At 45.8% G+C, this 17,066-nt stretch overlaps 1 protein-coding gene across 1 annotated transcript in view; it reads left to right on the top strand.

The window, feature by feature from the left end:
- Window positions 1-15,600, top strand: part of LOC135215703 (uncharacterized) — a 31,792-nt gene extending 16,192 nt beyond the window's left edge. The window contains exons 2-7 of the mRNA XM_064250661.1: window positions 8,310-8,484; window positions 9,954-10,056; window positions 12,243-12,425; window positions 12,506-12,575; window positions 14,161-14,268; window positions 15,211-15,600. Coding sequence (XP_064106731.1) covers window positions 8,310-8,484; window positions 9,954-10,056; window positions 12,243-12,425; window positions 12,506-12,575; window positions 14,161-14,268; window positions 15,211-15,403 — 832 coding nt within the window. The 3' untranslated portion in view covers window positions 15,404-15,600. The remainder of the gene's footprint in view (window positions 1-8,309; window positions 8,485-9,953; window positions 10,057-12,242; window positions 12,426-12,505; window positions 12,576-14,160; window positions 14,269-15,210) is intronic.
- The last annotated feature ends 1,466 nt before the right edge of the window (window positions 15,601-17,066 follow it).

Raw genomic sequence — 17,066 nt, 5'->3', positions numbered from 1 at the left:
AGAGAGAAAGAGAGAGTTGGTGACTAAATATGACTTACTATTGAATACTGTGTGGGTAAGACATCAATGGCACTAAAAGGGATCGGGGCTGGGCAGTGTAACTCAGAGAGAGAGAGAGAGTGAGAGGTAGAGGAAGTGAGAGAGGGAGGGTAGAGGGAGTGTTAGGGAAAAGAAAGAGGGTAAGAAATAGAGAAGGCTGGAGAGAGAGAGAGAGAGAGAAAGAGAGAGAGAGAAAGAGAGAGAAATTATCGGTTGCCATTCAGAGTTACCCCGGGAAGCGCTGGGTTGGATAAAAGGGACAGTCATCACAATAATACCCGGATAAAAGGGACAGACAGAACAGTAATACCTAGATAAGAGAGTCACCACAATAATACCTGGATAAAAGGGAAACTCACCATAGTAATACTTTGATGAAAGAACAGGCAGAACAGTAATACATGGATAAAAAGTTCAAACACGACAGTAATTTCTGGATAAAAGGGACAGTCATCACAGTAACACATGGATAACAATGACTGACAGAACCGTAATACCAGGATAAAAGTGACAGTCACCACAGTAATTTCTGTTAGTTCAAACACGACTGTTCAAAGGGTGAACGTTCGCATAAAGAAAGTAGAACTGTCAGTCGGACCATCAGGATTCAGCACAAACCCCACCCCCTATATATTCTCCCTCCCCTCTCCTTCCCCATCCCCATCCCCATGCCCTATCCCTACCCCTTCCCATTCCACTTACTGTAGACTGTCATTCAAAGTTCTCACTGGAAGGGACATTAGTGATTTGTTCCGATGCGAGATACTTACCTCGAACCATTTCATAGGAGATTCCCGGATGTCGATCCGGGTCCGACCAGAAAATTCTGGTTATATGCCGCACCCAGGTCAGGCCTATGCCCCAGGGGTCGAAGACCAAGCCATCCTAATGACCTATAGTCAGTCCTTCTCTGGTCGCAGGAGCGTGAATACGCCCCTGCTCGTCCGGTGTCCGGCCCTTATCCTTTGTCCGTGTGTGTGCTTTGTGTGCGTGTATCGTGTTTTTGTGCGATGTCGGCCTCGGAGCCTCAACGTCGTTGCCCCGGTCCTGAAGGACGGGGCTTGTGGAGCTTTTCATCTCGCCCCCTCCCTTGATTGATCCTCATTCTTTGTGTAATTCGTGTAGGGGGGCGCTTGCTCTAAAGACAAACACGTGCTTGGAGTGCATTTCTTGGCCATCGATCAGTGGGATTTGGCTCCACTAAGAAGAAAAGAATCTAAATCTTCTTCGGCGAAGATTTCGCGGGGATCGAGGAGTGAGAGCAGCAGCGAAGACGGCGCCGCCCCTTCTCCTTCGGTATCGTCGGCGAGGACGTCTCCCGCCTTGCTACAGGTTCTCTCCTGCCCCCTCCCAGCGAGGGGGCCTAGGTGAGTCCGTTGCCGGGTCTCCCCCAAGGGGGGGTCCCGATGAGTCGTTTCCCCAACAACAGGTGGTACCGGAGGCTTCCGCGGTGCTGAGGGACTGCTGGTCGCGGTTGCAGCTCCAGGGCTCCCCGTCCTGGTCCTCTCTCTTGGCATCGGTGCAGGGGGGGGACCCGTCCCTCCCCTCTGCGGAGCTTCCCGCTTCGGCTCTCCCCGCTTCGTCTACGGCTCTCCCCGCTTCGTCTACGGCTCTCCCCGCTACAGCTCGCCTCGCGCGCTTCCCTCCCGCTCTCGAGCGGAGCTCGCCGCTCGCGGCCGGACCCGGACCGGTTTACCCGGTCACGGATCCACCACCCAACCACCCGGCTCCAACCCTTTTCCCTTCTGCCGTTGGGGATGTCTTTCCCCCTCGTACTCCGGGGAGATCCCCAGTGAAGGACGATGCATTCCCGTCCTGGGGCTTCCCGTCTAGGGGACAGGAGGAGCCGGGAATGGCCTTGAGGGCGGCCTTCAGGGGCGGTCCCGATGTGATAGAGGTGTCCCCGACGCGGCCGAAACGCTCCTCGCGTTCCCCCCGCGATGGGAGTCGCCGGAGGAGAAGCAAGAGACGTCGGGATTCGTCAGGGGAGAGGAGTTCTTCAGTTACTACTCAAGGAGAGATCCTCCCGTAGGAGGAGACGCTCCTCCAAGAAGAGGCGCCGTCATGGGAGACCACAGGAGACGTAGTTATCCCTCGTCCTCGAGCGGCTCTTCCCGCTCTCATCATCGTAGCCGGGATCGTAGAGGGAGTGAAGGGCGTCGGGACATCTCCCCCCAGGGGCGGAGGCGTTCTCCCCTTCCCCGAGGGTGGCCCCCACCCCATTGGCCCCCAGGAAGGTCTCTCATGGGGGGTTCCCACAGCCGTCTCCCTCCCTACTCGTCCCTCGGTCCCGGTGGATCCTGCCTCGGTCTCGTCAGCCATAGGGTTGGCCTCCATGACCGAGCGGGCTCCCTTCTTCCGTGTTCCCACACGATTGTCGCCTTCGCGGATGGAGCCTAGAGCCGATACCTCAAAATTAGGGGGTGCAGAGCCCCATCCACCGCTCAGGTATGAGTACCTCCTCGGGATGGGCCAGGCGTTCGGGGCATCCCCCCTCGCAGGAGACCGGTGTGCAACTGGGTTTAGGAGCCCCTCTCCGGGGAGCTTCTCCAGCTTCCCTCCAGCTAGGGTCTGGGGCCTCTCCTCCGTCGCGGGACGCCGAGGAAGAGACCCTTATCCAGGAGGTACTCCAGAATGCCCTGGAGGAATTGGGTCCAGTGGATGAAGGTTCTGCTTTCAGGAGAGTCCTCTCTCTGATTAGGTCCATGAACCGGCTAAGGGAGGAGCCAGCCCGACGGTAGAGGACAACAGATCCATGGCGGTGGACTTTCTGTTCAGGGATCCAGAGGAACCCAAGCCCTCTCTCAGCCTCCCTAGGTCCACCAATACGGAGAAGGCCCTGACGGTGGTGGAAAAACTCATTGCAGGCTCCAGTAACTCCTTGCGTTGGCCACTCCTCGGCTAGACTACTCCCCAGCGTCTAAGCGAGTCAGAGGAGGCTATATGGCCCCGGGAGGTGCCCCTCTCCTCCCCAAATCCGTGTGGGAAGGTTAACTTGGCAGCCCTAGCGCCCGGACTCTCGGAAGAGAGGCTCACGTCGGACTAGTCTCCTTCTCTCACCAGGAGGCTATGGCTATGGAAGTCACAGCGTGGACCTCGATCATGTGGCTTCTTGGGTTAGATCTGTGGTCCGGGGCGGTAGCCAGGTTCCCCACCCTCCACGACTTGAGGGACGAGGCCTCTCTTGCCAATTCAAAGAACTAATTTTGTCGGGGGTAGGTAAGCCTTGGGCTTCCTCACGACCAACTGGTCTCGTCCTGGGCGAACTGGATCTTGAGGAGGGGGGACTCTGTGCTGGCCAAACTCCCTAGGAGCATTCCTGAGAGGGAACTAAGGACCCTTCGAACGCCCCAGTGGAAGGAGCTGCTCTCTTTCCGGGAGAAGCTAGTGGAGGAGTCTGTGGAACGGGGGAGGAAGGCCAGCCAAGGCCCAATTCGTTTTATAGGGGCCCCTCCCCTACGTCGAGTCGGTGCCGAAAAGACCTAGTGATCGGCTGAAACCTCAGAATAGGACCCTCTCGGCTCCCCCCACGGAATCACCTCTGCGGAACTGGAGAGACAGGGAACTCAGCCCTCCCCCAGGACCCTCCCTCCTTCCCAGGCACCCTTCAGGCCCATACCCCTACTTCTTTCCAGGAGGGGTCGTACAACGCTTCCCTAGGAGGAAGTAGGTAGTCGAGGCCCTCTACCGAGTCTTTCGCCACCGGTGGGGGGGTTGCCTCTCGAGCTGTTGGCAGAACTGGGAGGATCTCGGAGCCGAGCCCTGGACAGTCCAGGTCCTCAGGGACGTTACCGAATCCCCTTCCTAGACCAGAAGCCTCCCTGACAGGGGAGCCGGCCAATCTGGCCTCTCAGCCCCGGAACCCTGTGCACAGGGAGGCCCTAAGGCCCCCCCCCCCCCCTAGAAGTTCGGGCACTGCTGGAGAAGGGAGCCCTCCAGCAGGTGGTGGATCGCTCCCCCGGGTTCTTCAGTCGACTTTTTCCTGGTGGAGAAGTCGTCAGGGGGGTGGCGACCGGTCATAGACCTTTCGGTCCTCAACTCATTCATCCTAAAGACGCCCTTCAAGATGGAAACACCACGCTCCGGGGTGCTTCGCTTCCGTGAGGCTAAGGGGATTTCATGATGTCCCACCTGGATCTCAAAGACGCCTACTTCCAGATCCCGGTACACCCCGTCCTCCAGGAAATACCTTCGCATAAGTTGGGAGGACCGACCTTCCAGTTCAAGTCACTCTGCTTCGGACTGGCAACGGCCCCGCAAGTGTTCACGAGGGTGTTCTCCCTGGTGTCGTCTTGGGCCCACAAGAGGGGTATACGCCTTCTCAGGTACCTAGACGACTGGCTACTCCTTTCCTCCTCAAAGGAGCGCTTGATAGAACAGAGAGACGCCCTCCTGGCATTCTGCAAAACCCTGGGAATCATGGTGAACTGGGAGAAGTCCCTTCTAGCTCCCTCCACCAGGATTGGTGGTGTACCTGGGGATGGAATTGGATACGGAAAGTGGGGCGAGCTTTCCCTCGGGGGACAGGCTGGCAAACCTCCGAAAAATTGCCGTGCAACTTCCTAAGCCACCCCCCGAGACCGGCAAAGGAGTGGCAAAGGCTTTTAGGTCCGCCTGGTCTCCCTGGAAAAACTAGTCCCCCAGGGAAGGCTGAGATTAAGGCCACTACAATGGGACCTGAAAGTAGGGTGGTCCCAGAAGGAAGGAAACACCTCAAAAGCCGGTTTCCATCTCACTGGCAGCAAGGAAGGCCCTCGGTTGGTGGCTGAATCCTGCAAACTCTCGTCGGGGTGTGCCCCTCGGGTCAGTGCCCCGGAGATGCTCCTGTTTACGGACGCGTCGAAGGTAGGCTGGGGGGCCCACCTGAATTCCCTCTCAGTGCGGGGGATATGGTCGCAAGAGCAGAGCACCTTCCACATAAACAAACTGAGCTCTTGGCAGTAAAGCATGCCCTGGAAGCATTCAAGGAAGCAGTGGGTGGACACTCGGTGTGTCTGATGTGCGACAATGCCACAGTGGTCGCCTACGTCAAGAAGCAAGGAGGCCTGAGATCAAGGGATCTCTGCGGATTGACGGAGGAGATCTTGAGCCAAACCGAAGCCCTTGGGACCTCCTTGACGGCAAGATTCATTCCCGGCAAGAAAAAACGTAGTCGCCGACGCCTCAGCAGATGGGTCAGGTGGTGGATCCGAATGGTCCCTACACCCCGAAGTAGCGAGGGAACTAATAGGGAAGTGGGGCTCCCCATCCCTGGACCTGTTTGCTACGAGGCTAAACACCAACTGCCGGTGTACGGCTCCCCGGTGCCGACCCAGCCGGCGTTTTGGGGGGATATGCGTTCCAGCACCCCGTGGGACGGCCTGGACATGTACGCTTTCCCTCCCTGCAGTCCTCAGGCAGGTCCTCAACCATCTAAGAAAGGCGAAAGGGTCGGCCCTGACGTTGGTGGCGCCTTGGTGGCCGGACAGGGAGTGGTTCCCGGACCTTCTAGAGTTGGCCTCTCATCCTCCTTGGGAGCTGCCCCCCAGCCACCACCTGTTAAGACAGCCCCACTTCGAGAGGTTTCCACAGGAACATTCCAGCCCTCTCCCTTCACGGCTGGAGACTATCGAGCGGCTGTTAAATAGGAGAGGGTTTTCTGGGAGGGTGGCTTCTCACATGTCCAGTTACTTGAGGAATCCTCCGCTAACATCTACCAGGCAAAGTGGAAGGTTTTGGGGCCTGGTGTAGAAAGCGTAACCTGGGAACCTCTCCGAGCGAAGATCCCAGACATCGCGGAATTCTTGACCTACCTGAGGTTGGACAAGGGCCTGTCAATTCCAGCAGTCAAAGGAGCCAGGTCCGCCATTGAGCCAGGTGCTTCTCCCTGAAAGGGCTGGATCTGGGGAACTCGAAGCCTCTGTCCTTGCTCATAAGGGAGCTGTTTGAGCAGAAGTGCCCTCCCAGCGCTGGCTTGGTTCCCCGCTGGGATGTTGCAATAGTTTTTAGATTCCCTGAGGAAGCCCCCGTTCGAGCCGCTCAAGACATCCTGGATATGGAGCTGACCCTCAAGACAGTGTTTCTGCTAGCCCTGGCCTCCACGAAGAAAAGGGTGGGGGAGCTCCACGGCCTCTCGTATGGTAGTGACCCACACGAGGGGATGGAAGGAACTCTCATTCAGGTTTGTCCCCTCCTTCGTGGCTAAGAATCAGAACCCCTCGAGCTCGGATCTCAGGTTCGTGGAGTTTTCCATCCCTGCCCTCCCGAAATCGGACCAGCCTAAGGATCTCCTCCTTTGTCCGGTGAGGGCGTTCGGAAGTACATGGAAAAAAGAACAGCCAGGTTCAGGCTTCGGAGGTAAAGAATCTCTTCGTCACCACGGGAAGGGTGAAAGAAGGCAGCCTCGAAAAACACCATCTCCTTTTGGCTGAGAGAAACCATCCGGAGAGCCTACGAGAAGGGGGCCTTTCCCCTCCAGAGGGAGCCAAGCCCCAATGAACATCAGGGGAATTGGGGTGTCCCTCTCATTCTCAAAGAACATGGCAGTGGACCAGGTCCTGAGGGCAGGAGTCTGGAATAGGCAGTCGACATTCACAGCCCACTATCTAAAAGACTGCACGAGAAGGTCGCTCGACGCCTTTGAGATTGGCCCCGTGGTGGCAGGCCAGCAACAGGTCTAGGTCCCCTCTCCAATCTTCTTGGAGTGGACGGGCCGGTGGTGTATTGAGTGTATGTGAGTGTGTGTGGTTTTTGCCTCAAATCCCCTAATCCTTATTCTTGTTATCCCTGGGCCTTTGGTTGGAGCGAGAATCCAGGATACTCAGGTAAGATACGCAGGAGTGCGTATGGTTTCTCAGTACAAACCACAGTTTTACATGTCAAGGTTTGGTTTTTACCCGCACCAGGCTTGCCTTGCACCCCTCCTAAACCAACCACCCACGATAACGGGCTGGGTTGGAGTTCTAAGGGGAGCAGTCCGCCCTGCTCTGACCTATCACCTTGGGGGCCGTTCCCTCCCCCTAACTTCGCCCTCCTCCTAAGGGAGTAAGTCTCCTATGAAATGGTTCGAGGTAAGTATCTCGCATCGGAACAAATCACAAATTCTTGGTAATTTGTATTTTTCCTAGCGATACTTACTCGAAACCATGGAATTAGAATCCCGCCCTTCCAGCCCCGCGGAAGCTTAGGGGAGACACCTCGGAGTGGAGTAAGAAGGACTGACTATAGGTCATTAGGATGGCTTGGTCTTCGACCCCTGGGGCATAGGCCTGACCTGGGTGCGGCATATAACCAGAATTTTCTGGTTCGGACCCGGATCGACATCCGGAATCTCCTATGAAAATGGTTCGAGGTAAGTATCGCTAGGAAAAATACAAATTACCAAGAATTTGTGATATTTCTAAAGGCTTGAAACCTTTACGGTCAAAATAGTTGTTCACTGTGGCCCAGAAATGAGGACATGGCTAGTCTGTATTATACTGGGAGCAAATATGACAACATCATTAACCAAAGAAATGTAAATATTGTAGAGGGCTTGTGCATCGCTATATGCAGACCTGGAAACTGGAACGTTTCTATAAGTAGTTATAGCCCATTGTCTCAGGAAATGGAATAATGTTATTACCCAAGAGTTCCCAGGTATTATAACATGTGATTGAGTTGGCCACAGAACCAGCAAAAATGTTTTTCTCTAAACTTAATTGATTACTTAAGAATTGTAACGTCGCTTGATTTGCCATCTATTTTGCATGCAAACATTACTTGGACTTTCCATCGATTGCCTTATCGGTATTGTAGGAGGCATTTATAGAAATGAATTAACTGAAAATGTATAGATTACCTTCCAGGGATAATGAGTTCTTATTATGAGTTATTAATATACTGCTAATAATAATGATTAATAATAATAACACTAGGCATGACCCCAAGATCCTTGAAAAGGGACCTGGAAAAACTAGATGCCGAAGTAGCTCCAAGACTCATGCAGAAGATTGTGCTCCTAGAAACAGCACACATTGTGAGAAAAGTGATTGTCTCCTCAGGGGGCAGGATGCAATCCGGAATCCCACATAAAGACCATCCAGTCGAAAAGGATGACTGTGATAGACAAAGAATTTTTTTTTTTTTTATTTCGAATATAAATTATCATTTATTAATTTACAAGAAAAAATGGATTTGGCTACTATGCTGAGGAAATACCGTCGGTCCGTTTCTAAAAAAAAAAGAAAAATAATAAACTGAATAGCCTGGGATTCAGTACCCTTCGTATTAATTGTTACACACTTCAACAGGTTGTTCGTGAGTATATTGGCAACTGTGTTCTCAGTTTCCTCTGTGACTTCGGGACTGGAAGTGGACGCCCAAAAGAACTTCCAACTCCGAGAATGTCGCCAAAGGTCCTGGAGAGGAGACATAGGATCGCTGCCCGCCAATAAAATCCTACCCGATCATCCCAACAAGGTCAAGGTATGATGGAGGAGTATGGAGATCCGAGAGTAAGATCGCCTAAAAATTTTTTTGGGGTAAAGTGAACTTGATTTCAGCGTTTAAAATGTGCAGTGTATGTTGATGCCTGAGGATCGTCACCATCAAAGAACAAAGATAAGAAAGTTTTATGAATGCAAGCGATCCATTTTGGCAGTTTAATGCGGGGACAAGAATCTGAATGTGACGTCACTCGTAACGCGGGTTCTTTGACTCTCAACTTGTTCAGCTGTCTGTTAAGCGATGCTGGAGTTGCAATATCCGTCTATCTAGCTATCTGTCTATCTATCCATCTATCTATCTATCTACATATATGTATATATATATATTATATGTAAGTTACATATACTATGTATACACACACACACACACACACACACATACATAATATATATATATATATATATATATATATATATATATATATATATATATATATAGATGTATGTGTGTGGTATGTAAATATATAGTATTCATAATCAATATCAATCAATCTATCTATCTATCTATCTATCTATATATTATATGCAAGTTACATATACGTATACAAACACACACACACACACACACACACATATATATATATATATATATATATATATATATATATATATGTGTGTGTGTGTGTGTGTTTGTATACGTATATGTAACTTGCATATAATATAGATAGATAGATAGATAGATAGATTGATTGATATTGAATTATGAATACTATATATTTACATACACACACATACATACATATATATATATATATATATATATATATATATATATATATATATATGTGTGTGTGTGTGTGTGTATACATAGTATATGTAACTTACATATAATATATATATATACATATATGTAGATAGATAGATAGATGGATAGATAGACAGATAGCTAGATAGACGGATATTGCAACTCCAGCATCGCTTAACAGACAGCTGAACAAGTTGAGAGTCAAAGAACCCGCGTTACGAGTGACGTCACATTCAGATTCTTGTCCCCGCATTAAACTGCCAAAATGGATCGCTTGCATTCATAAAACTTTCTTATCTTTGTTCTTTGATGGTGACGATCCTCAGGCATCAACATGTGTGTGTGTGTGTGTACGTAAATATATAATATTCATAGATACACGCACAATTCATCCAATCCTAAGTAACCTAAAAAGACAAGTTCATAAATCAATCTACATATCTTTCAATCTGCTGTAATCTTCATTACTATAGCTGGTTCACTTAAGGCAGATTCTTGGATGAGCCCTATGACTACGAGACGTTAGTTTGCCGGCCGCTGATTGGCTGGGAGCTGCCTACCTCCCGGTACCAGCCAATCAGCGGCCGCCAAACAAACGTCTCGTAAGAATAGGGCTCATCCAACAATCTACCTTAAGTGAACCAGCTATATCAGTATGATAATGTATATTCCACCTATTAACTGGTGTCTGTTTTGGTCCGCAGGTTCTCTCCCGCAGTCGACGATTCATTGGGTGGCCGAAGGGGTCGACCTTAACAATCTACACAGGCCTCACTGTGCCCCTGCACACTTACGTCAACGGAGACAGTAAGTATTGGCTCAGCTGAAGCCTCTTTTTGGACCTCTCCCAGAGAGGTTTATGTTTACAGTCTTTTATTTATGTTTTTTTTCACTGTCATCCCCAACGGGGTTGTACTAAACACGGCGCAAAGGTGGATACATACCTGGTGGAAACCCTTGGGCGGTCACTATCTAGGAAAAATCCATCATTTTAGCTTACTCAGGGAGTAAGCCTACAAACTACTTTGTTGGTTCGGGGGTTGGGGGTTTTGGCGTTAGGAAATGTCTGTAAAAGGTGTTTCGCGTTGAGTTAAAGGTCAAGGAATTTTGGGATGTGACATTTATGATTTATTCATTAGAATGAAAAAATAAATTTCTGTTAAATTATTTTGTGTTTCCACTTATAACAGAATATATGAACGTGTTTAATTTGTGTCCTTTTTATTTGATCTTTGTTGTTAGTATGAGGAATACTAATTATGGGTGTTAATTACGAAGACCAATTCACGTCAAGTTAGGAATATTATGTTTACAACTTGTGCGTCATGGGAAAAATCGTGTACGCGTCCCTAGTAAGCTGGAGGTCGGATCACGCCTTGTTTATCTGTAAAATATAACTTCCATGTTCCCATTACTTAGTAAATGACAATCTACAATTGGCCCATATTTGATGCCAGGTGGTCTGCACTGCTTGCAGATAATCCAAAGACTTTCAGTTGTGTTGAAACAATGATGGAAAGGATGATTGTCTACTAACTTGTTTCTGCCTAGCCTCCACCAATATATACTTTATTATTTTCTCAGAAGTAACTTCAATTACTTTAGCTCTGTTTAGTTCCTTGACACTGAAACTTTTACTTTAGCCTCATTTTAGAAATTATTTGCTCTTCTCATTTTAGTCTAAACTCTGAAAGGGATGACCTCTTCTTCATTTTCTCCTCGAACAATGCATATCAGTTTATTAATTGCCACATAGTATCCACGAATATTCAGTACTTCCTGAATTACACTTTTTGGGATTAAACGAAATCCATTCATTGCTGTATGCTTTACCAAAATGTTCTCTTGTCACCGAATTATTTATACTGAATGTATTTTAACTAATTAATTTTGGCATACCTTTCTCATGTGTTTACTTCTCAGTCCATTAGTTTTTAAAAATAAATTCCATTGAAATTTATTTCTCAATTATTTTCCCGCTGACTGTACCCGATCGAATTCAGTACAAGAAAGTTCTCTAAAGTATCAATGGGATTTGATGCATCTAACTTTATATGTCTAAATTAATGCTTTTTCAGCATGGTTGCCTGCACTGCGTAACTTCCGCAGTGTTATAAAATGTTTCTTAGAATAGATTTGATTTAAGTAATGTCTTCGTAACTGTAAAATTACCCTTCCTACACCATATTTCCGAGAACGAAGGGAACTAATTCATTAACAAAATAGCTCCTCACCAAGTGTTCACAATGTAAGTGCGCTAAAACTAGTACTCCCAATACAATGCCAACAGAGAGAGAGAGAGAGAGAGAGAGAGAGAGAGAGAGAGAGAGAGAGAGAGAGTGGGGTTGGGGGAAGGGTTAGAACCTTGGCTTCATTTTGTATTAGCCCGAGGAGAAAGTTTTGGAAGAGCGTGGATATCTATACTTGTTCAGTTTCAATAACGATGAGTCCCGAAATGAGGGTTGATCCTCCTGCCATACTCGTTCAGACAAGTCGCACAGAATCCACTGTCCTTCATAAAGTGAAATGTTGGTAGTTGGGGAAAATCCAGGTAAAAAAAAGTCACAGGTAAGAAAGTCACAGAAAAAAAAATCACATTAATCTTTCCTAGATAGTGACCCACAAGGGTTTTAACCTGGCATGTATCCACCTTTGCGGCTTGTTTAATACAAGCCCGTTGGGGATTACCAGAAAAACATAGACTAAAGACTATAAATTTCGTAAAGAAATATTAGTCCTAGACAACGAACCCCGAAAACCCCAGGGGTCACTGTCTAGGAAAGGTCCAGAGTATTTTCTGTTGCATTACTTTAATTGCTACCATAAATAATGTGACTTTTTTTTTCCTGTTACTTTTTTCCTAGTCAAAATGGTTACATTTTTTTCTGAGACTTTTTTTTTTTTCCCTGTGACTATTACGGCCACCGTTGAAGATGGCCACTGCGCCCAGAGACTTCACAGCCCCTGACCTATTCCGTTTGACCTTTCCCCAGCAATGAACCTGTACTTGGGCTTCCCGTTCACGCTGAATCTGCCCAGTGGAAAGCTGGTTCTCAAAGGGACGACGACTACTACCCCTCCTCCACCGTCCTCTTACGGGCATTATGGGAACTATTCCAGCGGTGGCAGCGGCCCCTACAACAAGCAAGACTTCCCTCAAGATTCACATTACAATTATTACTACAACCACGAGAGTGACTCTTTAGAAAATTACCCTCACGGCTACAGCAGCTACAGTTTCTACGACCCAGAAGGACCTTATCCAAGAGGTCCATTGACTCTCAAAGACGCACAGGCTTCAGCATAATCCAGAATGGACTCGAGAAGTGAGTTTTATTAAAATCCTAATCAGTTTTCCATTATTCACCGCTGTATTTTCATTACGAAACGCCAGTTTTCATCCTAAAAGAGAAAGCGATTTTACCATTTTTAAGCAATCATAAGCTACAGTATGTAATTATTGAACATTCGACATTTGGTAACAAAACTTTAAGTTGCTGTTGTGGTACGCATCTGTTGTAATTGCAATATATTTAATATGTAAATATACTCACGCCAGTGCAAACAATATCGCTATTTGTCTAAATTCATAAAAATTGTTTATTAGGAGATTCACAGCCGGTGTCCCGGTGTCTTTTCGGAATAAAATTTTATCAACGTACCTGACAAAGATGGCGCTTTGTCACAGACATCCCTAACTAATTTTTTTTTACTGTATTCTGTATTACGAAAGATGCATAATTCTGGTAATTATAACCGTAACACCGACTTCTTGTAGACATTGCCAGCAAACTCAGAGGAATGTCTTTCGAAGATATAATGATGTAGCTTATGATGTCATTAACTTGCTTCCTTCTCGATGGATAATTAGCTATTCGTGAAAAAGTCTCAGCTTCTGGCAACAATGAAATACAACCAATACTACTTGTTTACACTTTAGTAGTAGTGGTGGTAGTAGTATATAGGATTTATGCCATGAGGTCGAGTGCTAGAACCCTTGAAGAAAAGCAAGTTTTAATGTTGTTCTGCAAGCTATATTTTACTAAGAAATCAACAAATATTGCTTTATAGAGCATATATATAATTATCTTTCTGCACCTTATGGAAGTCAAGAAATGACGAAAACTTTGTAGCCTTGGATGTCCGGGTGTACTCCTTACCCAAAAAAGGGCCCTATTATTCATTTACCTGTTCAAGCTTACGTAGGGTTTGCCACGGGCCTCCTCACTTCTAAACAATTGTGCAAGTCGAATCACAAAAGCTGTCCTAAAACAACGGGGACAATGACTTATCATAGCCGCCATCCTTGAAGTCTCGACAAGGTACGAATATTCATTCAGAATTTCACAGACAGCTGTTTGTCGTCACCACCTGGTGGGAGGAGTCGGGACGTCATATGTTTACGTCACATATAACTTTGAACCCATACATTTAAGTGTTCCGCCACTGGCTTTGGCAGCTTTATTTTAACTCTTACGAATATACTTTTTTCTAATATAAGTAATAAAGAATGGTGCCGAAAATTAGGAAGGGATGTAAAGTATACTATGGCTAAGTAATATCTTTGTCAAATGCGCAGAAAAAAGTTATTCCGGAAAAACAGCTGGACAAAGACTGAATCTCATAGTAGTTTTCTGTTAAGAAAGCTATTGAGATGGCTTTGTCTGTTCGCCCGCACTTTATCTGTCTGCTTTCAGATCTTAAAAACTACGAAGACTAAAGAGCTGCAAATTGGTATGTTGATCACCCACACTTCAATAATCAAACATACCTAATTGGAACCTTATAGCCTCAGTAGTTTTTATTTTAAGTAAGTTTAAAGTTAGTCATGAGCGTGCATCTTGGCACATTTACTGCTTGTCTTGTATACATGCCAGTGATAGCTAAAGCGAGCTCTGACTTTCATTCCAGTCTTGGCCTTCCTGGAAAGTCCTGCCTCATGAGAGCAGTCTGCGAGGTAGCCGACCACCCCGTCTCTGATCTCGGTTTGGTCGGAGACTTTCTGAACCTCTTCCTGGCGTAAGTATTTAGATGACATTTTCATTCAGGTAGAAACTGCACATGTCATGGTCGTTTCAATTCAGTTTGCATTATGCTCGTTTTTTTTATTTTTCATTTTAAATAGTTTTATTCCAGTTACTTGTATATCTATTGATTCTTTGCAGGGTTTCTTTTCTCCAGATGAAATTGGTTTGAATGGCGTTATCAAGACAAGTGCCACTGTATCACTTATCAATTATATAGGTACATTCCCCTTTGGGAATCGTTTAGTATAGTGAATTCGATATCAAATTATATTTGTCGCTTAATAAATGTGAATATGGAAAAATTCGCACGGGTATGTGACAAAAATTCTTATATATATATATATATATATATATATATATATATATATATATATATATATACATATATATATATACATGATTTTTCATCACATGACCATGACATTCATTTTATTTATACAAACATCTTGCTACAAATGTCGTTTAACATCATATTTGCGCTACTTCGGAAATATCACCGAAGGGGAATTATTATAGATATATATGATTTTTTTTTAACCTGAATAACTCGAACTCCCAACAGTAGCCATGAACGACTTCTCCGCGGTCTAGAACGTCGACTGGAAGTCGTTGATGGCTACTGTAGGTACCATACAAATCATCACTTATAATTTCCCTTCGGTGATATTCCCGAAGTTGGTTGGTTGGACATTAAGCGACATCATTTATATATATATATATATATATATATATATATATATATATATATATATATATATATATATATATTGTAAAAAAAGTTTTGACCATCATTGTCTGGTAAGCCTTGAAGTGGTGTGCAAAATCTTTACTTCATCGCTCCCCAGCCTTTATATCCATATCTCCTCTGGAGCAGTACTACTCGATGGAAAAATGGTATCCCTGTATAATTCCGTCTATATCACTTTCAAATCAGAGCTGGCTACGGAGAGGGTTCTGAGGAGATGGCCGACTTCGTCTCCGCCGAAGATCTCGGCCGCCGTGAAGGCGACTGTGAAAGCAAGTTCTCCGACTGCCCTCTGCCCCTGGCAGACCTTCTTCAGAGCGGCCTCTCTTACCTACACGCAGGATTGGCTGGAGCTGGTTCTCAACACGCAAGTTTCCTTTGACTCCTCACCTTCAAACACCTCTGGGTCTTAGTCTGTCGAAAATGTGAACCAGAAATCCTTCTTCATATCTGGTGAGGATCGAACTAGCAGAAAGTGCGTCGGCAACACAGGGATTGCAGAGACTGAGTGGCTGACTAGGTTGGGGAAGGTATATCTGGATGAAAAACTGAAGCGAGTCACATAATATTGGATATCTGCAGCCTAACCATAGGGAAGTTATTAACAATAAAAGAAACAGTTAATGGCACACTCTCGTTGCACTGTGGCTACATTTAAGTTTTATGCAAGGCGTATTTTGTATTTATTTTAAGTTTTCTGTATATTTGGAGTTTACAGAAAACATTTTTGTCCTATCTGTGAAAGCAAAGAAACCTTTCTTCTTGCACAAATCAGTTATTAGTGTAATATATATATATATATATATATATATATATATATATATATATATATATATATATATATATATAGGTATATGAGTATTTATGTGTGTGGGTGCGTGCGTATATGATGTCAGTGTGCATTACTCAATTATTAACCTAGGTATTTTGATCTCATGTTTTCTGCGTTAATATTTTTATCTAATATGCGTATTCGCCAATACACATACAACGAAATTTCATGTATACAAAAAATATAAGGAATGGGAGATAAACTTTTGATATTTTATTTAACCTGAACACCGGACGAGTTTTTAAAATCCCGATTATACAATAACTTATTCAGGTGTAATTTATTGAATGGTGAATCCATATGTCAGCAACTAATTTGTGTTCCGAAAAAATATATATACTTGCGAATAATCGACATCCTTCGGAAAAGAGTGGAGCCTTTTCTTCTCTTCAATCAACTTCAACCCATAAAAATCAAAGCTCGTGATCGCACATTCCTGACGATCAGAATACTTCATAAGCAGTTACATATTTGTGGTGCAACTTTTTGTTATTGATAAATCATTATGAAAATGCCATAATGATTATGCTTACAAATCTCAACCCCTAAAGGTCAAAGACCAATTATGTTTTAATTATTTTCTGTCTGTCCACCATCAGATCTTAAAAACTACTGCGTTAGAGGGTTGCAAACTGGTATCTTGATCACACACCCTTCACTCATCAAACATACCACATTGCAGCCCTCTAACCTCAGTAGCTTTTATTTTATGATTGAAGTTCGCCTTAATCGTACTTCTGGCAGCGCTATGGGTGCCAACAGTATAGACCACCACCGGACCGTGGCTGGGGCAACCACCGGACAGGAAACTCGATTGCGCCGAAGAAACTTCGGCGCATTTTTTACTTGTTTATACCGTAATTGCGATGCCCAAAATAAATCTACCAATTTTGAGCTACATGGTGAACGGTAACAGTTACAAATGCATTCACATGTGCTACCATATAAAAACGAGTGCAATTACTTATTCCCTGTAATGTGCTCTCGGCGACGGTGTGGTCTGCCCCCTACCAAATTCTCTCTCTCGCTACCTCCGCTAAGTAAGTTGTTATCCGTCCTGCAAGTTTGTCTCTCTGCTGGCAAGATTGTGTCACTTCCGACAGTGGCATTGAGGTCAAAAGATGGAACATAGTGCCTGGCAAGTTCACTACTTTGCTGTTCCGTTCCTGGACGCTGAACTGACCTCATTCCATTATTGCTGTTTGGTTTTGCA

Source organism: Macrobrachium nipponense, chromosome 5, assembly GCF_015104395.2.
Source record: "Macrobrachium nipponense isolate FS-2020 chromosome 5, ASM1510439v2, whole genome shotgun sequence".
Lineage (NCBI taxonomy): Eukaryota > Metazoa > Arthropoda > Malacostraca > Decapoda > Palaemonidae > Macrobrachium > Macrobrachium nipponense.
Note: the sequence above shows the minus strand (reverse complement) of the source record. Positions and strands in the feature narration are given on the sequence as shown.